The following is a 27384-nucleotide window of genomic DNA, read 5'->3' on the forward strand; positions in this document are numbered from 1 at the left end:
GAAGGCAATGTGGAGCGTTGGTGTGGAGACAGGCAGGTGCATGGGATGGTAGAAGAATGAGTGAAATTCAAGGCCTGGATGATTCATGAGATGCAGGAGTAAAGGCTGATTAGCACCTCCTCCTTTAAACTCTGCCAAGCTGAGACTGAATTGGAGCTCGTTGCTGTCCAGCTATGTCACTACATCTTTATGAGGATTCTTAAGGGAAGAGGAAAACAGGAGAAAAGAGGTCAGGTTTTTTTTTTATTTTGTTTTGTTTTGCCGTATTAAGGACTGAACCCATGGTACTAGACAAGTGCTCTATCACTGAGCTGTACCCTCAGCCTTGATGTCAGGTTTTTAAAGGAAGAAAAATGTAGTATGGGAAGCAGGAGAAGATCATAATTCTGATGGGGATTTTGGGGTGTGCAGTGAGAGAAGAAGCCAAAGGAAGAGGGCATTGCATCAGGTGACGGAGAAAGAATCTGATGCTAAAGTAGAGAAAGTTGCGGGGTTTGACTTGGACCTCACTATAAATCAGATAAAGGAAAACAATGAGGACTCATGAAGAGATTCTGAATACGTTTCAGACATGGTAGCCTTGGAGTGAGGCCTGACAGCTAGACAGATGGATAAGAGTGTAAAAGTAGGCCTTTCTTTATCAGTTAAGGATGAGTAAGATTTGAGTCACCAGCTTGGTTGGGGGAGGGAGAGGTGAGGGGGGCATGGTTAAATCCTGGGTAAAAGTAAAGGCTCTGAGTAGACAGGAAGGGTGGTTCAGAGGGGGTTAAGGGGATGGAGGAAGAGCGGCCTGAGGAGATCTCCAGGTGCAAGCAGACCACTGAATGCAGGGGGGTAAAACAAGGAAGAAAGGGGTGACACATCTTGTCACGAACAGCCAGGGAAAATGAGAACAGCAGAAAAAAAGAAGCAACTGGAATTGTTCATGACTTGTGTCAGGGTGGTTTTGGTAAAACAGAACGATGAAAGTGCAGAGACACTCCAAAAGAACTCTAGAGGAGGAAATTTTAAGAACTAGAAGAGACAGATTTAAGATGCAGGGTGAGGAATAGAACAGAGGATGGAGAAGGAGAGGCAACATGAATGAAAATGAGGTTCTCTTTTTACACACACACACACACATGCACATGACCTCATACCCCTTCATCAGCCAAAGTGAAGCAAGAGAGAATCTGAAAACTGAAAAGGGGCTGCATAAGGATGAAGCATGTCAGAGGAGCTGTAGGACAGCCTTGGCCTGAGTCAGTGAGAGCATCAAACCGGCAGGAAAGAGCAGAAGTTGTAGACTTATTACTGAAACGAGAGGAGAAGAGAGAAGTCTGAATACCAGGACAGGTTGAGGTGGTAGCCCAGGGTCATCGACCACAGGGAAGTGTTCCTGTTGGTAAGAAAACTGTTCCCATGAATAGTATTTCAGTCAGAAACATTTCAGTGAATTTTTTTTTTTTTGTAAGCATTTTGGTTTCTTAATCATTATAAAATTGGGGTCTTAACTTCTCCACAGTAGTGGCTTCTTTGCTATTATTCGGAGGTGGGGAAGGAATTTCCATGCGAAATCGGTCAGCTATTGACTTCCCCAATAACTCTCAGGGCAGCTGCAGTTTTATTCACCTTGGAAGTTGAGAATGAACTGGGTTCAGTGGTTGGAGATCTGTTCCTTCCCCTCCTGTTCTGTTCTTCCTGCCTTTCTTGTCACGTCTCTAGCATTAAGTCTGAGTGCCTTAGCTGAGCACCCAGATTGCTCTGCATACCTTTTCAGCTTTATCTCACCACTGCTCTTTCCACAAACTCTTGCCTCTGGCCAGGCCACGCTGCCTGCCATCCCCCACGAGTGCCGTGCCTCACTGCCTTTCCGATTTAGTGACTTAGTGCAGTTTGGCTATTGTGTCTCTGCTCAATCCTGCAAGCCAGGCTCCTTACCTTAGATACCCTCAGAGCCTTTCAGCCCAGCTCAAAAGCTGCCTCATGATACAGTTGTCCTTAGGATCCAAGCCTGGAGCTGGCTCTCCCTGCCCTCCCCTTAATGCTGTGAGCTTTGGTAGCACCTCCCTAGCATCCTGTCACTCCCTCCCAGGTTGCCTTCTGCACTGGGGTGTTCCCTCCTGTGGCAGAAGCTGAGCCTTGACTCTGACACACTTTGCAGAGATTCCCACAATGGGCACACAATTAGGATTTGTTGATTCATTGGAGTTTTGGTGTGTGAAGTTGTAAGTCGGGTTTTCCACTTTTGAACTCTTATATAAATGGGCAAGTTGCAGATATCCTGATGGTACTCCCTGTGTCTGATTGTGGAGATTTCTGCCTATGATTCTGGCCTAGCTTGTGGCTGGGTCGGGTGAACCAATGAGAAATTTCTTTTGGCCCCAGCAGAACATGGAAAACAAGGCCTACTGGGTCAGTCTGTTCCCTTCATTTTAATGGGGATGGTGGACATGGTATTTGAGGCTTGATGTACATGCTACTCCAACAGAGTCAAAATTCCTGATTCAGAGAGCAGGTATTTGCTTTAAAAAACAATGTAAAATGTGAAAGATATCCAAATAGTAACTATACTATTCTATCAACAGGAAGGGATTTACAAATATCTTTCCCACATATTAAGAAAACAAACTGCTATGTTTTTCTTTTCTTTTTAAAAAATATGTTAAGTTATAGATGGACACAATACCTTTATCTTATTTCTTTATTTTTATATGGTGCTGAGGATCCAACCCAGTGCCTCACACATGCTGGACAAGTGTTCTACCACTGCCACAACTCCAGCCCATGCCATATATTTCTTTGAGATACCACCTATATATAGGTTTTGGGTTGCTATATTTCTTTCTTTGTACTTTGTACTTTGTAATTTGTATAGTCAGGGAAAATTGTTCTAATGCTCAATTTTTTCATGAAGCAGATTCTGACAAAGTCAAAGGGAAGAACAAGAAGTTAGGGCCCCATTCACTAGTTTGTTTCTTCAGCAATTTAAAATCCCATCCAATGGCCTTAGTGAAAATGCTCTGCCTTTCTCTGAATGTTATTCTGTAGTTGTTCTGATAATTGCTTGGTATATTTTTCTGACTTCCAACACTTTGTGTTTCTTATTCTCAAAATGCTGGCTCCTGAAGATTGTTATCTGGAAATAGTCTACGGATCTTTATCTATTCTTTGGAGAGGGCCAGACTTGGGAGTACTGCTACCTAGAGTGCTGCTGACCAGGACCAAGGATAAGTTGTGGGCACTCTGATGGCTGCCATACCCTTTCCAGTAGCAGGTGGTGGCTCTGGAATTCAGGTCTAACTTTTGCCACTTTGAACCATAGAAGTTTGTAGACACAGTGGTGGAACTTGAGGGAAAACTGTATCATTTATGGTTACAACAGAAAACAGATGGCATTCTCAACTGACTTAATTGCAGGAGAGTTTAATACAAGTACATTTTACCAAGACGTAGACAGTGTGCAGAGACCACCAGAAGTAGTACAGTGTGCTGAAGTGTGTAGCAGCCTGGTGTAGTTATTCACCCTTTGTCATCCTGAAGAAGGAGGATAGGGACAATTTCTGCAGTCTAGAGGGAACTGTGTGGAGAGAGCCATATAGAGGTCTCTTCAGGGAAGCTGTGACCTTCAGTCAGGTGACATGGACAGGCTGCAGTGAGGTGCAGGGAGAGACAGTCTCCCAGCCATGGTCTCCCTGTCCCCTTTCATCTCCTTCTGAGTCTCTGTGTTGACCAAACCCAGGAAGCTCATTGGTAAGATCCAAATGAGTCAGCTCCCAGGGCTCAGAACAGAGCATAGTGCTAAGGAATTCACAGAAATTTAAAGGTGGAAGATATATTGAGAAATAATCCATTTTCTTTTTTCACAGAAAAGGAAATTGAGCCTCAAGCTTGTTTTTTAAATTAATTTTTTAATTTATGTATGACAGCAGAATGTATTACAATTCTTATTGCACATATAGAGCACAGATTTTCATACCTCTGTTTGTATACAAAATATATTCACACCAATTCGTGTCTTCATACACGTACTTTGGATAATAATGTCCATCACGTTCCACTATCATTTCTAATCCCATTCCCCTTCCCAAGCTTGTTTAATGGCAAAACTGCAAAAGGCCCTAAAACTTCATGATCCTCTCCATTTTGTGTGCTTTCTGCCATACCATTCTGCTTACATAGTAATTGGGGAGGAAGGAGAGAAGAGAGGAAAGGCGAGTAATATTAGAGAGACAAATATCATCCTAATTAATGCTCTCAGCCAAACTCAGTTGCACATGTGATGTTAGAGGGACTGAAGCAAGTTCAGAATTTAATTATGATCATTTGTGTGGGTAACAAATGTGCGTTATTGGTGGGAATAATAAAGACTGCATTTTAAATTAGGGAATGAATAACTGCACTTAGATTTGGCCTGATAGCCAGCCAGCTCAAATGGTGCAGCTCTTGTTCCATAGGGATTCTGGCCTGAGCTGTCTTTAAGGTATGTCTCAGAGGTTTGTTTTAAACTTAGGCTCTGCAGTGAAGGCTGTCATGTTTGGATACCATGTTTTATTAGCAGAACTGCCTAGAACACATAGGCCAAGGGAAAGATAACTAATTGATACACACATGCATACATCACTTATATAGACATTGATTTACAGACACATGTGTGCATGCAAATAGACACCCAATCCATAGGCAATTACTAACCAAGAGTTCTGAACTCTGAATGATCCCTTCATGATATCAAGAAGTTGGAAATGGTATTCCTGTTTATGGTATTTCACCTTATGTTAACAACCTTCGGGAAATGAAGACCCTGGAAGGGTGACTTTATTTCCATGTCAGTAAAATTGGAGAGTATCAGCTCATTACTGCCACTGTTCATTCATTAATGTATTAACAAATGCTACTGAGCACCCACCATATGCCAGACGCCTTGCTAAGTATCAGGGGTAGATAAGGAAGATAGACCCTGTCTCACTTCATTAGGGTTTGTAAGTAAAGCCATTTTGACAGAGTTGGGGCCTGCCTTTCCTGTACTCCTAACTCCTTTTCCGTACTATTGGTGAGTGAAGATATGGATTTCAAATAGAATGGATGCCTATTTTGATACAGTTGAAGCTGTCATATTATTCTATGTAAAATTCATGGCTATTTTTTAGTGGCTAATGTGTGTATGTGGGGAGGGAGTAGGTGGCAGCTGGCCCTGGAATTTAAAATATATTTAAAATATGGTTTATATTAGATATCAAATTGTTGCTATAGGCTTTTTAAAAAAACAACCTCTTTCTAAGGTCAGTAGAAATTGCACTAAAGCTAGAGAAGGAGGAGGGAAGCAAGGGAGGGAAGGAGCTCTTTGACTCCTTTCTAAGTAATTTAAAGTAGAAAGAAACTCCTTATCTTCCTCTGAACAGAGTATATTCACATTCAATGAATAAATATCAGGTACCTGCTATTTGCTAGATGCTTTCAAGTAAATTGCTTAATATTCACAACACTACATGAGGTGAGGATAATAACCCCCATTTTATAAGGAGGAAAATGAGGTTCAAGTGATCTCAGTTACTCTCTCCTTTCCCCTCAAGATAAGTAAGTGACAAAGCCAAGTTTCAATACCAGCTCTTTTGACTTTAGGTCCTTGCTTACTTCATTGTATCAGGACCTTCTAAATAGTGTTTTACTATCTTTGCCATTGCATTTTGTTTATTTTTTTCTTTTCTTAATATTTCTTACTCATCTTTAGTACTTTGCTTGCTATATTCCTGATCCCCCCCAGGTGGGATTAGGTGATAATTAAGGCACACTGGACTTGTTCCCTTATAGCTCTGATCATGTGATGCCACCGTTTCCTGTTTTTTTTGTCTGTCTTGGCTGTTAAGACTGAAGTCTTCTTGGAGATTAGATCAGTGTTGGACTCATCTAGCACATTTGCTGGCACATGGGAAATGATCAGTCAGCATTCATCAAGTGAGTCAATCTTCACAGTAATTTTGAGAAGGCATTTATCTCACATTTTACAGATGAAGGAGTTGAGGGTCAGAGAGGTAAAGAAACAGATCCAAGATCATATAGCAAATCAAGAGTAAGTGTTAAACATGGGTCCATCAGCTCTAAAGAACTTTGCTCTTTCTACCGCAGCATGACATGGTTATTATTGCTGCTTGGGACTGCAGTTTGAAGAAGACACTTTGTTGATGTTAAAGTGGCTTGGAATGTGCCTATACTGTAGAGAAGATCCCTTGGCGAGGGGTTGGCAATACCCACATTTTAAATCTACTTTAGCACAGGCCATTTATAGCTTCAAACAACAGTGTTTTCTGGGTGGATTCCTGTAGGTTTGGTGGTCCATCCTCCCCTGCCCTGTTGTCCTTCCATGATCTTCCTTTGACCTCCTTCCCAGTCGGGATTTTCCTGCTGCCTGGATCCTCTGCTTCTCCTTTTATCATCCCACCTATTTCACTGCCCCACCCGCTCCTAATAGTGACAAGCCAATAATTTTTATTAACACTTGAAAATGCTATTTTGCTACTAAACCAACACACACACAATTGCCCTAATGTGCTGCCAAATGGTAATAATCAGAATCAGGTTTCAAAAGGTTTGGATTTCAGCAGGGCTGCCCACACTGTCCTTGGAGGCATATAAATTAATTATCATTAAGAACCATGTGCAGATGCTAGAAGAGAAACTTTGAACAATTTTGGTGTCAGCCCTTGCAGAATATTAAAGAAAGAAAAAAGACCCATGAGTGGTTGCTGCTGATGAGAGTACAGATAATCATCTACGTTTGTTACAAATTTCTATTAAAATGCGCACATGTAAAGTGATTTATAATCCTTCATTAGTTATCTGTACAACCCTTGTGTTAAGAACTTGGGTGACAGTTCTGTTTGCAGCAGGGAAGAGCAGCTCAGATGGAAGAGCCTGGATTTAGCTACTAGAAGGGTAGAACCAGGGTGGAGCTAAGGTGGTACCTCTGGTTGGACCAAGTAAGAACAAGAAGGCTCTTATTCAGTGGAACTCCTGGGAACTACTTAGCAGAAATGTCTTTGAAGAAAATTCAGAACCACTTTTTCCTTTTGCAGTGATGAGAGCATCTTCTTCTAGGGGTCCAAGGGAACTGGTGGTCTTAGGAAGGACAACCTTACTTATATTATTTAGGGGGATCTGATAGTTCATCTTGTTGGGTCAAAGCTTTTGGTCATTTTTTTTTGCCAATATCATTCCCCTCTTTCACATCTCTTTTGCTTTTCTCTGATAGACCATTTTCCCAGAAGCAACTTAGGTTCTGTTTTCTTTGATTTTTCTATTTACATTATTATTTGGCTATGCTATGTTGAAGTTCATTTGAGGTTGGCTCAACACAGGAGTGTTGAGGTAAGTAAATATCACAGCAGGGTTCAGGAGCCCTGTTGATTGTCACATAGGTTGCCAAATTAAAGATGGAGTTGGTGTGTTTGTAGCATGTCCACATAGACAGTTCTTCCTTCACTGGTTTCATGGGGGCACCATCTTAGCACCTGCCCACACTCCCCAGCCTATCAAGATTCCTTATCCTGTTCCTCTCTGAAGAAAGAGCAGGGCAAGGGAGATTAAAAGCTCCAAAAGTGGAATGGATGGTAATAATAGTGTAGGAAGGAAAAGAATAATAGAACTCCAAAAGCGTGTTAGGTTCTAAGTCAACTGAAATCAAAGGTTGGCACCTTTGATTTGTTGTTTCTACAGATTTAGATGATGTGGGTAGTTTGGCAGACCCTATAAACATCCAGAGTATTGAAAATGGGTCTCTAGATGCTCAGAATATATAGATGTCATTGTATTCCCTTTAATGGAAATACATATGGATCTTGTACTTCATAATGTCACTAGAATGTGGCTCTTTGACATCTGTGATGCCCACTTTGCTTGCTTCAGATGGTTGGTGATCACGTATGTTGCCTAAGGTAAACATTCCGACTTTAGAGCACCTCCTTGGTTCAACATTTGCTCTGTTCTATAAATTTCAATTAGAAGGTGTAACTTAAAACCCCCAATTGACTTGGAACCTGAATTTTTAAAAAATATGTTGATGAAAAAGTTATTTTGGATCTCTTCTGCAGAGTTGAGTTAATCACACTTCTTGGTTCATGGCACACTTTCATTATTGGTTCAGATAAGGACATCTTCTTTCATCTCCTGTAATAGAGTTTTCAAATTTTCTCTGTAGAGGTCTTGTTAAGACCTTCCTTTGTTAGTTCATGAATAGTTTACAGTTGCTTTTGTTATTGTGAGTATTATATTTTCTAATTGGTTAGAAGAAGGTATTGATCTTTTCTAAGAGGATCATTTATCTACAAACACTGTTGAACTCACATTAATTCAAATAGTTCCTAAATTCTGTTGGATTTTCTATGTAATAACTTTATTGTCTTCATATAATCCCATTTTACCTCATTATTTCCTAGCCTTAAGACTTGTTTTCTTGACTTGTTTACCAGAATTTCCAGTAGCTGTAATAAAATTAACCTTGAATTTTCTCAATGTCAAAGGGATCAAAAGGATCAAAAACTTTGGGGATGTAACTTTACCAGATAAAGGCTGATGATCCTTATTTTATACTATCAAGAATTTTACCTTATTTGTTTAAACATTTTTAATCATTTTTTATATGCATTGGTGTTTCCATTAATCAAATGTTTTCTTCATTTTTTAAAAGATTTTTTATGTAAATATCTACTTTAATCTAATGTGATGAATTATTTTGATATATATTTCTAAGTTAAGTGATTCTTGTATTCTTGGTATCTATCACATTTGATCTTTATTATTATTACTATGTATTATTATTATTATTATTATTTCTGCAGTAATGTGGATTGAACTTAAGGTCTCCCACATGCTAGGCAAACACTCTACCACTGAGCTACATTCCCAGCCCTTTTCAATTTTTGAGACTGGGTCTTTCTAAGTTGCCTCAGGCTAGGTTGCCTCAGGCTGCCCTTTGACTTGGAATCTTCCTATCTCAATTTCCCTAATAAGTGGGATTACAGGCATGTGCCACTGTGCCTGGCTTTATCATTACATTGTTTGGGAGTATGCTATGTGTTTTGGTTAGGCAATAATTTTGTTTAGGATATTTTGGCCTTTGCAATCATACAGGAAAGGGACCTATAATCACATTTTTTTGTACTATACTTACCTTTAGAACCAAGCTTTCTTTCTTTTTCTATTTTGCTCAACTCATGTGAACAGGGCTCATTTCTTCCTTAAAAGTTTGTTTTACCTACTCTGCAAAACCACCTGAACCTGTTTTGCTTCCTTTCATTCTGGCAGGAGTGGGTGAGGTGCTGGAGTGGTTAGGTGGAAAGTAGAAGAGTGGAGGTAGGGGTGGTTTCGGTGGGTTCAGGTTTGGACATATGATAAGCTTTTCACTTTTTTAAATGGCTTATTATGTTCAAATTTTCTCCATTATTTTGAGCCCCTTTCTCTCCTTGCTATTTTTATTAGAAAATCTACTTTAAATTTGAAAGCATCTAGTTTCCATAATACACTTTTATTATTTAAAAATTTATATCATGTGCATTATTTTCTTTTCAATTACATATTTTATTTCCTTTTTTTTTTGTTTTCGTTTAGTCTCATCTAAAATTTGTCTGTCTTTTAAACAGTCAATCAGTTTGGCTTTTTTTTTTTTCTTTCCTTTGTGTTTCGTTTCTTCATTATTTTCTTTCTCCTCGGGCTTGGCTCTGTTAAGTATTTAATAAGTGAAAATTGATCATTTTATTTTCGCATTTTCTTATGAACATTAATTTTTGAAAATTAAAAAAAATTTAAAAGTGTATTTTTCTCTTTAGTTGTGCTCTAGAAATTTTGATATTCAATGTTTTCTTTTTCCTTTTTTTTGGCTGTAGTTGGATAAAATACCTTTATTTATTTATTTATATGTGGTGCTGAGGATCAAACCCAGGGCTTCACACATGCCAGATGAGCACTCTACTGTTGAACAACAACCCCAGCCCTGATATTTAATGTTTTCTTGATTATTCTATTAAAGGATTTTTAAATTTTTCTTAATGATTTCCTCTTTATCTTTAGAGTTATTTAATCATTTTTTTTGATGTTTTTGGACACGTGATATGTTTTTAACTTTATTTAAAAATTTTATTTCTAATTTTGTTACATTTAGAATTGTGGCAATTATTTCATGTTGGTTCTTTAGAATTGGTTGTTGTATTATTGTAGACAATACTTTTCATGTACTTAAAAAGATGTCTATGTATTCTCTGTTCTTTATGGATTGCTAGATTTCTGAATTAGTTCAAGCTCATAATTCATGCTTTTTGTTTTATGTCTTGCTTAATCAAATCTTTTGTCTGCTGGAGTAATCTGTTTCTTTCCATGGAAATTTTAGTTGTTGCTTTATATGTGTCAAGCCTATATTTTTAGATCCAAATATGTTCATAGTTATTGTATCTTTTTTGGTTCCAGGATATGACATCTCTCATTGTCCCCTTTGATTTTTATTTTGTCTTGGTATTAAAATGTTGATAGATATTCTCACATTGACCTCCAAAAAGGTTACATCACTCACTTTACCTGGCTTATACTTGGCTTACACCCCAACCCTGTCTCTTATGACACATTTTAAGGCCTGTATATCCTAGCTTTCTGTCTTTATTGGTAGCTTGGGAAACTGGACCTGAAGCATATTTATAGTGCTCTTAATCCTAATTTTACTCTCTGCCTATCACATTTCAATCATGATTAATTGAGTCACTCCAAATGGCATCCTGACTTCATTAAAGGATGGTGCCTGGGAACTTTGACTTAAAATTATTCATTACTCCTCTTATTGGGGTTGCCCCAGGACTCAGTTTTCTCTGGGGAGAAGGTTGGTCCAGCTTCTCACCCAGAAGTATGTCTGTTAGAATCCACTATGAGCCAAGGGTAGACTGTTTCCTGCTGTACGCTGCCTCAGTTAAAGGCATGAAGATGGGCAGCTGTGGCCTTCTGCTTGCTGGAGATCTAGAGGTCACTCAGTCCAAGCTTCAAGGAAGCAGAGGGTCAGTAGATGAATAGTCAATCTAATCCAGCTGCCTTGAGGCCGGTTCTGCTTGTGCACCTGGATGCCTCGGTTCATAGCATGATCTGGTATGCTGAGCTCCACTGATTTCCAGCTCTGGTCCTGGCCTGAATGGCTCTTGAATTCTGCTACATGATTGGTGAGCTGTCAGTGGAGTCTGCTGTTACCCCGAGGCCATTATGTGACATCTTTTTCAGGAAAGTTATATTGCTGAGGGAACTAATATCTCTTGCCCCCTGTGAGGTTCCTCTTAACATTCCTCTCAGCCTCTGTCTGACATCCTCTCACTCCCACCTCCCACATGCTCACTTTGTGCTTTCATAAATAGCTAGGCTCCTTGAACAGCTTCTAAAAGCTTAAAGGTAACATCCTTTGCGTCTGTGGAGTATTTTATATTCTTCAAAGCACTTCCATATACATATTATCATTTGATCTTCACAAAAACCTTTCATTTATGTAGGTTAGGGATATTATCCTGATTTCATCGATGACGAAATAGAGAAGGTAATTAGGTGACTTGCTTGTCCTCAGGCATTTTGTTAGTCTGGTAGAAAGCCCAGTTTGGTGATTTCATTCATTAATTCATTCATGCACTCAATATCCACTGGTACTGAGAGGTGGCCCCGGAACAGAAAAAAGAAAGGATTTTGGAATCAGATAAACTTGGATGAAATTTGATACCATCCTTTATTTGCTGTGTGATCTTGACCATATACTGTGCATATCTGTCTGAATACATGTAACAGTTTATTATAGTAATATAATCATGCATCTGCCTACCTTAACTAGTTGACAACGTCCCTGTGAGTAGGGACCTTTATTGTTCAGTAGGCCTTTATTGAGCACCTACTACCCTGTAGATATTGCTTTTGGTGCTAAGGATGCAACAGACATAGACTCTACCCCTCGGGATCAGAAAATCAGTTTCCTCATTTGTAATATAGGGAAAAATAATGACCTATAATTTTTATGAAGATTTTAAAATATATGAAATTTGTCAATAATCATATGTGGTACGCAGTAGGTTGAACTAGTATAGATAAAAAATGTTCATATATCAACAATTTTATTTATGGTCCAACTTAATGAAAGAAAATATTGGCTTCCACTTATTCTGTCCCCCTATTTATTGTATGAGGCACTACCAGACCCCAAAGTCTGTAAATAGTGATAAGACTTTCCCTATGTGTCTGAATCTTCTGCCAGACTGTGATCCTGAAGGGTAGAGCTTACGTCTGTTGCATCCTCAGCACCAAAAACAATGTCTGCAGGGTAGAAGCTGCTCAATAAATGCTTACTGAACCATAAAGGTCCTGCTCACAGGGAGGTTATCAACTAGTTAAGGTAGGCAGATGCATGACCGTATGACTATAATAAAGTGGTATGTGTATTTAGATAGATTTGCATAGGCTTTGGTGAGTGTCCAAAGGAAGCCATGCTCGGTTCTACAGGGGAAGGCTGAAGTGCAGTGGGGATGGGGGGAGCTTCAGAGAGCAGGTGATGCAAGACTTGACCACGGTCTGTCTGAGCAGGGGAGCAACGTCACTTTCCTTATCTTGGACTATGCGCTTTCTTTCCACAAACCCCCTTCCAGTGTTCGAAATTGAGTTTGTATTCAAAGCGGCCTCTTTGTTTGTCTCACAGGTCCTCCATCGCTGGTATCTCCCATAATGTATTGCTTTGTAAAGTGCTTTGCTCTATCCTGAGCATAAAAAAGATGCTCCGTAAAACGAGATTCTATTCTTTGAGTGTCACTAGCAGCCATTGCATAACAAAGTGTAATATATTGTGTGAGAAGAAATAGAGGAACACAAGAGATATTTTAAAGAGAGCAAATAAAACCTTAAAGTGGGAGAGTGTAGAGTGCATTAAAGTTAATAAACTGTCATAGCAGAGTGGACCACTTTTAAATGTGAAGGAATCTAATTTAGGGACTTGTAACTGTAGGATTAAAATCCCACTGGAATGAAGTTAGCTGCGAGTTTTGCCAAATTCTAAATCTTTTGGTTCTCCTCGAGAACCAGTCCTTGGAATCAAGCAGATCATATGTATTTTTTTTGTACCCAGCTCTTTGAGGTGCTAAATCCAACTGTTTTCCTCTGAATATTCAGTGCTGCTCAACTCTCCTATAGTGTTGCTTTTCTTCAGACTCTGGGAGGAGGAATTTGGGTCCCGGTTCTCTTGCTTGACTGCACAGCCCATCAGTGTGGATTTTCAGGACTGGTGGAGTCATTCCCTGTATCTACAGAGACATGGAGGCCAGAAAACTGTCAGGAATAAGCTTTGCTCAAGCATGAGCCACGGAGCTACTCGTCTTAGAGAGAGAGAGAGAGAGAGAGAGAGAGAGAGACAGACAAAGCAATCGATGCAGGTCTCTTTGGCAGTGTTGAGGGATGACTACAACAGTAAGGGTTCCAAAATGTTTTCTGCCAAGAGCTGGATTGGATTTTGTGCTTCTTCAGCCACAAAATGTCCCCAGCATCTTACTCTCGGATCCTCAAGACCCTTTCTAGTCAGTCTGCTCAGTCTGAATACTTCCTTATCTATCTTTATTCAACACCCTTATTATCATTTTTTTTTCTTTTTGTTAGTCAAACTCTCAAATGTTTTTAGGTCATTAGTATCTTACTTCTTTTCCAAATAAATAGGAGATAGTAAGCAGCATCTTCCTCCTGGCTTGTGTACCCTCGCTGAAGACAGAAGAATGAGAATCTCTGCTTCTGGTTCTAGGTGCAGTTTGTAGGATATTTCCTTACAGTGTTAGAATGCTGTGTTTATAGATTGGTATTCTGGTATTATAATGCCATTGACCTTGGGCAATTATGTAATTGTTTTGAGTTTCAGTTTCTTCATTTGAGAAATGGGAATAAAAAGCCTAATTTATAGGGTTCCCATGAGGACCAAAGAGATTGCATATGAGGAAATGCCTAACACAATGCAGGGCATGTAACAGATGTACAATAAAGGACTGTTTAAATGGAAGTGTTGTGCAGGACTTTTCTACTCAAATAAGGGGCTCTTGGAGAATGATGAGACTCGTAGAGAAATGACTAGTAGCTATATTCTGTGGAGCTCTGTGTCCTTAGTCTGGGCAGTGTGTCAGATTTAGGGGTATGTGTAGAAGAAGAGAGGCAGGAGTTCTTAGTAGGAAAACAGTGGTGAGTTGCATGGAAAATAGGTAGTCAGTCATTTCAGGGAAGTCAGTGCTACTAATGCCATTAGGAAAAAAAGTGGAAAAATGTCCCAAAGTGTCCCTTACATTACTTCAGTTATTAATAGTATTAAACTCACCACATTTTGATGCATAAAGAGATTAGAAAAGCACTGTTCTTAATAATATAGTAATCGATATGAAAGTGTGATGGGATACAATGGAATACACATTAGAATACAAAAATCAGGAGATCTGGGTTGAAGATCATTTTACTTATTAAACAGTTCATAGTCTTAGGTCAGTTTGCTTCTTTGAGACTTCCCATTAACATCTATAAAATGGGGACAATAATATTTTTCTTATTTTTTTCCCCACTGGGTTTTTAAAAGGATAAATGACAGGATCAATTCAAAGTACTGACCGTGTATTGGTTGTTCTTATGATTTAATATTAAGAGCCATTTCCTGGAAGGGTTGTGGAAGCACTTTACGGCTGTTGTCCTCCGAGAGGCAAACAGAAGGTGAAGACAGCAAGGGTGTGGGACTCCCATATCTTAGCTCCCTGTTCCCAGCTTACTCAGGCCATGCTTCGTTGGCAGCCTCTGCTGAGCCCATTTTGCTGCTCACTTGGCCTGGCCTCTGCCTAGATCAGTTAGAGGACGGGTTATACCCAGAATGTCAGGGGTCATCAGCAACAGCCAGACCACCCCCTCTCACAGACTCCTCCTGTGCACTGGGTGTGACTTCATCCTCTTTTCTTCCTTTGTCTCTGTTTGCTGCTGATGGCTATTGCAATAGCATCTTTTATTGTCTCTAAGATTTCCGAGGCTTTTGAAAGTTTCTTTTTCTCTCATTCTGCTGAGCAAACACCAGAGATAAGAGACTGAGCAGTTGATAGAAGTTGAGTTTGATGATCACTAGAAGGAGATAAGGTCCTTGACTTATGGGGTTCAGCCTCTTCAAAGACAGGTTATGTAGTGTGGGTCATATTTTAACCATTCTCTCCATTTGTGTTTTCAGGGAGTCGACAAGTTGAAGATGAAGCCCAGAGCAGAGTGCTGTTCTCCCAAGTTCTGGTTGGTGTTGGCTGTCCTGGCTGTGTCAGGCAGCAGAGCTCGTTCTCAGAAGAGCCCCCCCAGCATTGGCATTGCTGTCATCCTCGTGGGCACTTCAGACGAGGTGGCCATCAAAGATGCCCACGAGAAAGATGACTTCCACCATCTCTCAGTGGTGCCCCGTGTGGAGCTGGTAGCCATGAATGAGACCGACCCCAAGAGCATCATCACCCGCATCTGTGATCTCATGTCTGACCGGAAGATCCAGGGGGTGGTGTTTGCTGACGACACAGACCAGGAAGCCATTGCCCAGATCCTCGACTTCATTTCTGCTCAGACTCTCACCCCCATCCTGGGCATCCATGGGGGCTCCTCTATGATAATGGCGGATAAGGTAAAGGGGGCCACAGAGAGAAGGGCCCTGGTATTAGGGGCAGGGTTGGGTGGATTGTATTGAGGATCAAAGGATGCATTTGTTTTAAGGCAAAACTAGGTTGCTAAAGATGGAAGTTAATTAGGATCCATTGAGTGAATGGATAGACCAGGAACTAGCTAAGTTGTTTGGAGATGAAAGTGAGAAAAAGATACTAGTATATAGAAACTTCTGTAGTTCAGAGCAAGTCTGTGTGTTCATTTGTAAATGGAGTGACTGAAATGACTAAGATGTTGAAGTTCGTAGCTCTGATACATTTTCTTCAAATAAATACACAAATAGCTCTAAAATAAGGTATACTCTCATCTTCCTTGGTAATACATGTTCTGCTCCATACTGGTTTCAAAAATATTAAAAGAAAAATTCTCCAAGGCAGGTAATTTCTCTCCATGAAGATACAAATGTCATAGGGAAGGGAAGATGTCCAACGCTCATCACACATGTCCCCACACATTTCAAAGGCTTTTAATCTCTGTAATGAGTAGCAACTCAGTTTTCCCCTGCTTAGATTTGAGCAATGGCTATTTGCCTTGGTTGCACATTGGAATCAACTGAGTGCTCTCAACACTATTGATGTTTGGGTCCTGCCCACAGATATTCTGATGATTGGCCTGGGCTTCACGATTTTGAAAAGCTCCCAGGAGGATCACAAGTTCAAGCTCCCCTCAAATAAATCCTAGTCTCTCCCACACCAATATTAGATTGTCTAATGATAGACTCATCATCTGACATTTGTGCTTAGTTTCTAACTACAGAAAAGGTGTTTTGTTTTGCATTTGGTTATGTTTTGTCTGTACACTTTTTAATTTCTCAGTTATTTTTCCTTGCTTTGTTGATTAATGTACCTAATGTTGATTAGGTACAGAAATTTTCACACAGGTGTTGTCCTTTGCAGTCATTCATATCTTGGAATGATTCATTTCACCACAAGCGTAACATTTATCTTTGCTTTTTTTTTAATCACTTTGGATTTTTAAAATTGTTTTTACCTTGGCATGGTCATCTTAGACTTATTATAATTCTCAAAACTATCTTTAGTTTTGTATTTGAAAGACATGCTGTGGAGTTAATTATGTTTGGAAACACCTTCAGACCTAGCCCAGACACCAGTGCACAGCCACAACGTTGCAGCTGCTTAGCAGAGACTAAAATAACCTTGCATGACCACTACTGCCATCTGTCAGCTACAGGAGGAGATGCCTGGCTTCTGTGTCAGCTTCCTTACATTCAGTCTAGGGAGAGGTTAAGTTGAAAATAATACTAAGTGGGGAAATTTCAGCATCATTATGAGAAAGATACTCTAACAGGCATGCAAGCACAGGTACAGATGTTAGGAAACAAGTGCTAGCATGAGAAGCCCATGCTACAGGAAGAAAGATAAACTAAATGGAAAATGTACTGACTGCAGCAAAACCTATCAGGTTTGCACTTTGGATAGATGTTGTTTCAAAACATTCTGTCTTTAGTAAATTATATTTTATTTTAGTAGTGGCATTTTTAAGGGCACAATATTACACCAAAGAATGTTGATATGGATAAAAACCAATTTTTTAAAATAATAAATAACTGAATACTTCAGAACACAACTAGTAAAGCTTACTTTATTTTCCTCACCTGGATTATCATGCAACCTGTGTTATTTCTCTTAGTAGGAAAAGTTAGGCCTATGCTGATTGGTTGCTCTCTCGCTATTTCCTGCAAATTCTGGGCATGGATATAAACTATGAGCTCAAATGCAGCTCCTGTGGAGAAATTGGGTTCTTTTGTTCCCTGGTTCCTCCTTAGGTGCTTTGAGAGTATTTAGCATATATTAGGTACTTTCATGCATTGTCTTATTTAATCTTAACTACCCAGTGAGCTAAGGGTCATTGTTTAATTTCTGTTTTAGAAATGGGGAAAACAAGGCTTAGAGGTTAAATTACACATCCCAAATGATCTATAGAAAGTGGCAGCCACACTTTAGCATTGGTTTCTGGCTGCAAAGGCCTTGCTCTCTTGCCCTTCAAGAAAAATAATGAGGCTGGTGAAGGTCTCATAAACCTTTCTGCCTTCTCCGTTCTCCTCTGTTATATGGTGTTGTGGGGATGTCATCTCACTGCAAGTAATCCATCACTTGATTCATAGTCATGCAATACTGGAATATATCTACAGAAAAGGGTTAACAAGAATGTAAAAGGGGGCAGCACTCATAGTATACAGAAGCTTCTGTATAGCAGAATGGTATACAGAAACTTCTGTAGTTCAGAGAGGTTTGTGTGTCCATTTGAAAATGGAGTCACTGAAATGACTAAGATGTTAAAGCTTGTAGCTCTGATACATTTTCTTCAAAAAAGTGCATGGATAGCTTTAAATGAGACATACTCTAGTATTCCTTGGCAATACATGTTCTCCTCCACACTTGTTTAAAAAATATAAAGAGAAAAATTAGAAGGCCCATTGTCTATTGCCTTCTAGAGTACAAAGGCAAAGCTGAATCCAGTAAAGTGATGTTCCAGGTCACTCTGATGAGATCCCACTCTGGTCACTTCTCTTCCTCCTCTCTACACTGCTACCACACCCAAAATTCCATCTCTTTTCTTTTTCCCTTGATATAAGGAGGTGGGCAATGATTTTTAGATTTTAGTAATATCTTAAAATACCTTAAGTGACATCTAACTGGCTCTTGACCTGAAGAATTTCTAAAAAGGAGGCAGTAAGAGGAAAAAGAAGAAAGGAAGAAGATCAGAAAGTCAGTGGCTAGATGGCTGCGGAGGAGGAGGAGGTGGCAGGAACCATAGGGACCTGGAGGGTGGCTGCTCCAGGATTCCCAGGAGCTACACGGGGGAGTGTTCACTGGCTCAGAGGCTTTGCATGAAGGTGAATGAAAAAAGTTCCCTGGATCTGAGAGAGATAAGCCTTCAGAGGAAGTTTAAAAAATAAAACACCTCAAAATCTAAGGCCATTTTTTAAAAATAGAAGTATATTTTAAGTACCATAACTATATTTTATAAACATAGGATGGAGAAGCACAGGCTGATGGCTATGAATTGATAATGAGGCAAAAGGACCAAATGTTTGAAGGTGGATATGATACAGGACATCTGTGACCTGTGGCTCAGTAACCATCCCAAGGGAGATCAATAAATCTCTCACCTTATTTCCCTCCTTAGGAGGCAGGTAATTGTGACTGCTTTCACTTTTTTATTAGCTTGTTTAGAATGAAATCCGCTTATCAAGTGCTGTTGTGGAAGACTGCATTATGGGCACAAAGTTCCAATATTTAAGGAGATTTTGATGTAGGAAAGAGCACTGATAGACTTTTGATGAAGTAAAGACACAGTTCATCACTTCAGCATCTGGTCAAATAGCATGTGCTCACTTCTCTGTGTATGCTAATTAATCAGTAAAAGCATTAATTAGTGTTCTGCTTTCACCATGAGGAAATGTACTTTATATTATGGGAGAAAGAAGCACGAGAGTAGAGAATTATTAAGTGCTCAGAATGGAAGCTAGGTTGGTTTGCACCCACCTGTAATCCCAGCAACCTGGGAGGCTGAGGCAGGAGAATCACAAGTTCAAGGCCAGTCTCAGCAACTTAGTGAGGCCCTGTCTCAAAAAATGTCTGGGGATATAGTTTAAAAAAAGAAAAAAAAAGTAGACCAAAGAAAGAAAGAAAAGAATGAAAGCGAAAAAAGAAAGAAAAGAAGAGCTGGTTTCAATTGTCACTTCCTAGATGTCGGACTCCAGCTGGCCATGAACTCCTTCTGCTCATTCTTTCCTTGACTGTGTTGTGGGGATAACAACACATGCTTTGCTGGGTTGTTGAGGATTTGATGAGATAATACATAGCAAGTGCTTTACCAAGTGTCCAGTGTAGCACTTAGTAGGTTAAACAGAAAGTCATGTGGAGCAGTTTGAAGGAAATGAGAAGCTTTCATGACATAGGAAAAGAATGGCAATTGTATAGTGTCATGGACAGTTTTGGGGGCAGTTCTAAATTGGAGACAATCAAGCTCAGATGGGGTCTAGGGAAAGGACTCTGAAGTATGGCGCTGAAGTATGTGACTCTGAAGTATGGAAGCCTGCCATGGCCAAAAAGAATATGCTCAGTTAAAGAAAAGCTCCAACCAGGAAAAAACTGCTAGGCACTTAAAACAGAAGACTGTTTAGGATAGTAACAGAGAATGCTTAAAAATGTATGAGGTGCTTTTTTGGCAGTTCCCCACCTGAGTATAAAGAGCCTGTTTTATTTTGTCTTGTTATAATTGCTTTTATTCTCCCTGAGATCCTGGATTTAGGATGCCCATCTGAATCCAAATAATGAACTAAAACTAGATAGGTGTATTACCATTTCTTTCTAGGAAGTTTCTTTACTGATTGACTGAAATCTTTCTTGGGATTTTTCACATTTTAGCTCAGGGAGGTTAAGTAACTAATCTAGGATCTCACAGCTCACAATTAGCCATGGCAGTGAGATTCAAATCCCAGAAATCTCTCTTTCAAAATCCATGATCCCTATTATACAATTGTGCCTCACGAGATACTGAAGTTAAGAATTAAAAGCCCCAAGTTTTTATTTCCATTCTGATGAGCTTTGGAAACCTGGGTGATGAGATCACTTAAGCTACATGATACTCAGTGTACATTTTATAAAATACAAATTTTGTTTTCATCCCACCCAATTTACGTTTCAAAGATAAAATGAAATAGAATATGTGAAAAATACATACCGGAACACTGCTGTGCACACAGACTCTGCAGGTGGAGAAACTGGGGAGTGCTGCTAGGGAGTGAGAGCCCTTGACAGTTGTTCTATCACTGGCATCAGGACCAATGAAAATGGCGTGGGCACGAGATGGGAAGGAGAAAGGAAAGGTGGATGTTATAGTAGGGCCGGGCAAGGGGATTCGAGGTCCAATCTGTAGTACTGCAAGAATGGGAGACAGGAAGGTGTCCAGAGTCAGGGTGAGAGTCTGGGAAAATTTGGGTTGATCACACTGAAGTCTATGGCTAAAGCATGCATCTGAATATTATTCCTCATTAAAGGACATGCACATATGTTTTCACTATAGTCTCTTGCTCTGGTTCTTCCCTTTCTAAATAGCTTGGTTGGGAAGTGATGCTCTCATTTTCTGTGCAGAAAGCCACATTTTGGAGTCCAACTGGGACGAAGAAGATGGCCTCTGCTCTTCTTTGGCCCCATCTTCTCCCTCCCTCCCCATGGCTCCTACACTCTCCTAACCTGATGGCAGCTCACTTGGAGAGAGCAAATGAACCAGCAGTGGTGTGTCACACTGTGAATAGACTGTTGCCTTCCATTTGCTCATGTGGATTTCCATACCCAACTTCATCTAGAAGCCACGATGGCTCTGTGTTACTCACATCTTCACCCTATGCTTCTTCCCGAGTTTCCAAAGTCTCTTAGTTTGTTACCTTGTGTGTGCTTGTCTGTGACATGGTATTCCTTGGGACAGAATGCTTCAAGAGCAAACTGTGGTGTGGCAGCATTTCTTGGATGAGAAATGCTATATTTTCAGAAATAGAGGTAGGAAAGGGGAGAGGAGGAAAGCTAATAAGGTATGCCAAGCCTGTGCCAGGCAGCATGCTAATTAGCATTTTATGCAAGTATTTCCTTTCCGTTGATGGAGAAACTAAATTAGAGTTTATATACCTGGACCAAATTTATAGCTAGAACAATAGTGGGACTGGAGTCTGAATCCAGGTATGCTTGACTTTAAAATTTTTTCCCCGTTTATGCCGTCAAGTCTGTGTGTATTCTTTGTCTTCCCATCAGCTTTTGAGGAACATGATTCTTTTGGGGGAGCTATCAGGGATTGAACTCGGGCACTCAGCCACTGAGCCATATCCCCAGCTCTATTTTGTGTTTTATTTAGAGACAGGATCTCACTGAGTTGCTTAGTGCCTTCGTTTTGCTGAGGCTGGCTTTGAACTCGCGATCCTCCTGCCTCAGCCTCCCAAACCACTGGGATTACAGGTGTGCACCATGGCGCCCAGCAGAAATATGTTTCTTGTTGGCCAGCACATCCTCTTTTAAAACTGGGCTTTCAAGAGATTGGCCGCTTGAAGATCAGGTACAGTCTTAATATTTGTAAAAATCAAAGACCTGGAAATTGCTTAAGCATTCATGGAAATAAAAGGTAGAAGAAGCTAATACATGAGTGTCACTTCTCGTACCCCCTCCAGGGAAGCGGTGGTGTATCTATGAGAAGGAAGTGGCATTGTAAGGAGGACATGTGGGCTGTGAGGCCAATACCCTTGGTTTTTTCCTTCTCAGCCTGTGACCTTAGCTGGGCTCTTCAAACTCATTGAACCTCCAACTCTTCAGAAAATGGGATCCTAATTTTCACTATTAACTGAAAAAAGGAGATATGGGGATGTTAATATTCTTCACTTTAGACCTGGTGGATGAGCAGCAGCTCTGTGGTGATATCATTGTGACATGATCAGAACTTACCAAGATTTTCAAAGCAGAGACTTAAGGGTCCTGTGATCCTTTAGAGACTCAAATCTGATTATTATGTTTTCACTAGATTTCCATAGATTGATATACATAGGATATAAGCAGTAAAGGTAAGTCTAGAACATTGAAGAACATGGCAGAATAAAATAGTGTATGAATCCATGATCAATCAGAAATTCAAAAGTGTTAATATGGAAGAAAACATGAACTATTGAATGTGTGAGATATTAAAGGTCCTAGATAGGAAGTGGTAATATGTTAGATACAGGAGGACCATTATTTACTAAATGTCACCAATTACTTTTTTTAAAAAATTTTTTATTGTTGGTTGTTCAAAACATTACATAGTTCTTGATATATCATATTTCACACTTTGATTCAAGTGGGTTATGAACTCCCATTTTTACCCCATATACAGATTGCAGAATCACATCAGTTACACATCCATTGATTTACATATTGCCATACTAGTGTCTGTTGTATTCTGCTGCCTTTCCTATCCTCTACTATCCCCCCTTACTTTTTAATAGATTATATGCATAGTGCTGAAAAAAAACTTTTGGATTATGATTTCTACCCCAAGATTATATCTTTATTTCCCTTTCTGAGGCTTCTGTTCTATCTTTTGGCCGCATTTATAGAGGCTACACCTACATTTCATTCAAAATTGTGTTTTGATTCTGTAACTTAAGGGTCCAAGATGCAGGAAAGTGACATTAAAGGTATTTTTATTCTACTTTTCTGAGAACAAGAAAAGTTTACTTCTGAAACTCCATTTAATTATCTTAAGTTGTTACGTGGTTATGATGAGAAAGACTAACACTGATGATCATATATTTTTGTCAAGCCCTGAGATATCCACCTGATATGAGTTAGTTACTTTATATATGTTACATCATTTTGTGTTTTCATTTAATTTATGATGCACATATTGTGTCTGCATTTTGCAGATGAGGAAACTACAAGTCAAAGAGCTTAACTGTGTTTCCCAAGACCTTTAGGGAGTGATTGGCTCATAGTGGACAAGTGGGTATTTGTTGGTGTCTCAGAACAGGTTGCCTGGAGACAGTGCCTGCTGGGGGTGGTTCATGGCTCAGCAATGTCAGGGTCGACATCTGGGCTTCTCTTGGCATTTTTGTCATGGCTGGGATATGGCAGCCCTAGCTCTGGGCATCATGCCCATACTCAAGGAAAAAGTGTTCCCCAAATCCTGATCTCAGGTGCCCAGACAGTGTCTGGTTCCTGTGGTGGTTTCCAGGCTCTGTAGTGGGGGTGGTATGGGAATAGGGATGGGAATGGCTTTGACAGTGGCTCTCAAAGGAACTAAGTACAACCCGGGAATCCAACCAATGCCCTTGTGATTCCAATGCCCAAACACCTCCTTTCTCCTGCCTCACACCAAACCTGCTTTTGTATCCTTTTTCCAGTGTCCTCATGTATCCTCCAGAACAAGGATCTTGGTCCATCAGTATTACCCTTTATTCCTTAAATATCAACTTATTCTTTCTTCCTGGCATCTTCCCTCTTAGGATTTCTCAGGAGATGTTTAGAAATTATTATTATTATTTTTTAAACATAGTTATGTGTGTGTGTGTGTGTGTGTGTGTGTATGTCTTAGGCATGTAAAACCCAGAGACCAAGTATGTTAAGTGTCCTGTACTATGTGGTAGTGCCCCACAGTCAAGTACTCTTACCCCGAATATCAATTGTACCTTCATTGAAAAATACCTCTGCAGCCCATAAATATACTCAGATCACACTCATATTAATAAACAAGCAAGCGTGAAGACTTTCATTTCTCCTTGTTCACCCTCCCCCTTTCCTTTTTATAGTTCACGTCCTTAAAGAATAGGTGAAAATTGTGGTTTTTATTTCTTAATCTCTCATATTCTCCAAAATGCCATTCAGTGGATTTTCAAGTTGTCCTTGACCTTCTGAAGCCCTGTAGACCTTTTTTGCTCTAACCACAGAAATTATGATGAGAAGAGTAATTAGATGTTTCCACATCTGATGGTGGTGAGCATGAGAATGACTGGAACTTGGGACAGAGATGGGTCATAAAAGTGAAATGTCTAGTAGGCAGTTGGATTTGGGCTACAGGGAAAAAGAGTGATTTGGGCTGCACATACAGATAATTAGTATAGGTGATTATTTTCTACTCACTTAAGGAGAGGGCACTGGAAACCATGAGGGTGAGTGAGATGGCTCGTTGCGGGTGGTAAAGGAGGTAAGCCAGACTTTTACTAGAGAGAGGGAGAGGACAAGAAGAACCAGGAAAGAGGGGCAATATTGAAACCAAGCGAGTTCTCAGAAGGAAGTAGTTACCAGTGCGGGAATCAAACCAGACCACTCCCCTCCCCGCAAGCGGTCATCAGGCTTTATTAGCTCCACCTTCTCAGGATCTCGGCATTTGGTGTCACCACTCCATGCGTGCTTGGGTCATGGAAGGGCTGGCACTCTCTCTCGTCTGCACTGCCATGCGGAAGCCTACCTGTGATCCTTTAGAGACTCAAATCTGATTGTTATGTTTTCACTAAAAAATCTGCTCAGGCTTCCCGCAGCTTGGAATATGACATCCTCTTTGATCAAGTCCCAGGCCACCTCTCCAGGATCTCTCTTAACCTCCCTGCCCTTGAACGGTGATGTCAAACCATACTAAATTATTTATAGCTGTTGAGTGTCCTGGTGGATTTACATCTCCGTGCCTTCTGGTCCACCAATCCACTTCTCAAGAGAAGTCTGGAACTTTTTCCCTGGATCCTCCTCTGACTCCCATCTTCATAGATTAACTACTTCCCTTCTTTTGTGGTCTGCTTGTGTCCTATTTATGCTTTGTTGTAACTTGTCTTTTTTTATGTATTGGTCTCCCTTGCTCCCCAGTGGGCCCAGATGGGACTGGCCATGACTTACTAATGTTCGTCTCCCTAGCATACCCCACAGTGTGTGATGCATACAATAGCAAATTTCATTCAAACAGTTAAGACTCATTAAATGGTATGCTTTATTTACAGGTTGTAGTGGATTGGATGGTGACCCTCAAAAAGATATGTGGATGTCCTAATCCCTGGAACCTGTAAATGTGACCTCATTTGACAAAAAAGTTTTTGCAAATATAATTAAGGATCTCACCATGAGATCATTTTGAAGTATGTGGGTGGGCCCTAAATTTAATGACATGTCCTTCTAAGAGACAGAAGAGGGGAAGGCACAGGTTAGGTAAAAAGAGGAGGAGGCTGGAATTATTGAGCCACAAACCAAGGAAAGTACCAGAATCTAGAAGAAGCAGGGAAGGAATCTCCTTTATCCACAGCTTGATTTCAGACTTCTGATCTCCAGCATTCTGAGGGAATACATTCTATGGTTTGAAGCCACCAAGTGTGTGGTAATTGGTTATAGCAGCCCTAGGAAACTACCGCACACATCCTAGTTCAGAGGCGAACACCAGAATCACACTGCATAGGTTATTTTCTGGCTCCGTTTTCTGTTTACTCTGTGACCTTTGGCAAATTACTATACTTCTCTGAGTCTCAGTTGCATTATCTATAAAGCAGTGAGATAAATAGACTCTTTTTTTGTTATTGATACTTTTATTCAAAGTTTAAGTTGACTGGTAAAATTAATACATTCATAATTTTAGGATATCATGTTTGACATAGGACAGAAATTTAATGCCTTAGAGAATACCTAGTATATATTGCTTATTTTTTTGATGTTTTACCAGCCTGTTTGTTTATTGGCCTAGACTCTTGATGTTGTTAAAAGTAGTAGAAATTAGTGTGGGTCCATGAGAAATATCCAGTAAATTTTTATCTAGTAAATAAATGAGGTAAACAGAGACACAAGCCATCAACCGTATGATCCAGACTCACTCAGCTCTGTGGTAATTGGGCACATGCACTTTGGGTGATATACACAAAGGCTGCGCTCTCACGTTATAGTCCACCCCAGGCCAGGGATATTGCTAAAAAAAGGAGCATCAGATGCCGGAGTGTAATATTAGCCAAATTATTTTGTTATGTTGTATGCATGTATGAATATGTAACAACAAATCCTATCCATATGTACAATTGTAATGCACCAATTAAAAAAGAGGAAATTTTTTTTTAATAAAGTAAAGTTTCAATTGTCTCACCTCCTTAGCTGTCCACCACTGAGGCATAGGTGGAACTGTGGGAGTGCCATCTGTCTCCTCACCCAAATACTTTTCCTTCCACACTCCTCTGTTCTTGCTTTTGCTTTTTTGTTTTCTGTGCATGTGCCCGTACCTGTCTATGTGCGTGTTTTCAATCTCTCTCTACTTCCCAGGGCCCAGTAGGAAATCTCACCTAGGGCTGCCCTCCTGACCTGAGGACCTCACACCTCCAGATGTCTCCTATGTTTTTCCCTTCCAACCCATGCTCTTTGTAGTCCCCATCACACCTATAATTAATCTTGGTTGCTTTATATTGGCTTTCCCACTAGACTCCAAGCTTCACAAGGGCAGGAATGAGGTCTTTTTCCTTTCTTGTGTTCCCAGAACCTTACTTATAGTTTGGCATGTATTAAGCTCTTAATACATAGTTAGGAGATGTATGGATGAATTCATTATTTCAGGGCAGTGGCTCCTGGTTGCAATTAAGAGAAAAGTGTTTTAAACTCAAATGAAAATGGATGATAGGATTAGTCTCCCTAGTTTCTGGCAATAATTCCTCATTGCTCCCTGGTCTGCAGTCTCCATCATCCTTCCCTTCTTCACATCTGGCCAGATACCAGCAACCAGCTTGGCACTCACACCTAGAGTTATAACATTCCTGTCCACTTTATTTTTATCAGAGAAATATGGCAAAAAGGCTGCCTCAGGTTAGGGGTGCAGTATGGGGTAGCAGAGCAAATCTTTTATCATGGAAAGCACAGGGATACAGTGATAATGTTGACTTCATTTGTGATCTTTCAAAAGAGAAAACAGAAATTTTTTTTTTTTTTAATTTTGAAAGATAAATTTTTTAAAAAAATTTTGAAAGGAATTCATACTGATGTGTTATAGGCTAGTAGGTATCACCTAATTTCCTTTAAACAGTTCATTAAGCTTCCAAAGGTAGTAGCATGAGATTTTGGAACTTCCTTTAGCAAACAATATTCTTTCTCATTTATTTATTTATTCATTCAAAAATATTTTTAATTTTTTTGAAATGCCAGAGATTGAACCTTTGTGCATGCTAGACATGTGTCTACTGAGTGTCAGCAACAGTTCAAGGTCACAGAGAGTCCATATAAG

General features: G+C 39.9%; 1 protein-coding gene across 1 annotated transcript in view; it reads left to right on the top strand.

Annotated features, from left to right (window-relative positions):
* The first annotated feature begins 15220 nt into the window (after positions 1 to 15220).
* Grin2b (glutamate ionotropic receptor NMDA type subunit 2B) overlaps positions 15221 to 27384 on the top strand; it is a 298103-nt gene continuing 285939 nt past the window's right edge. The window contains exon 1 of the mRNA XM_027955946.2: positions 15221 to 15631. Within this exon, the coding sequence (XP_027811747.1) occupies positions 15221 to 15631 (411 nt within the window). The remainder of the gene's footprint in view (positions 15632 to 27384) is intronic.

This window comes from Marmota flaviventris, chromosome 3 (genome assembly GCF_047511675.1).
Source record: "Marmota flaviventris isolate mMarFla1 chromosome 3, mMarFla1.hap1, whole genome shotgun sequence".
NCBI classification, from domain to species: domain Eukaryota; kingdom Metazoa; phylum Chordata; class Mammalia; order Rodentia; family Sciuridae; genus Marmota; species Marmota flaviventris.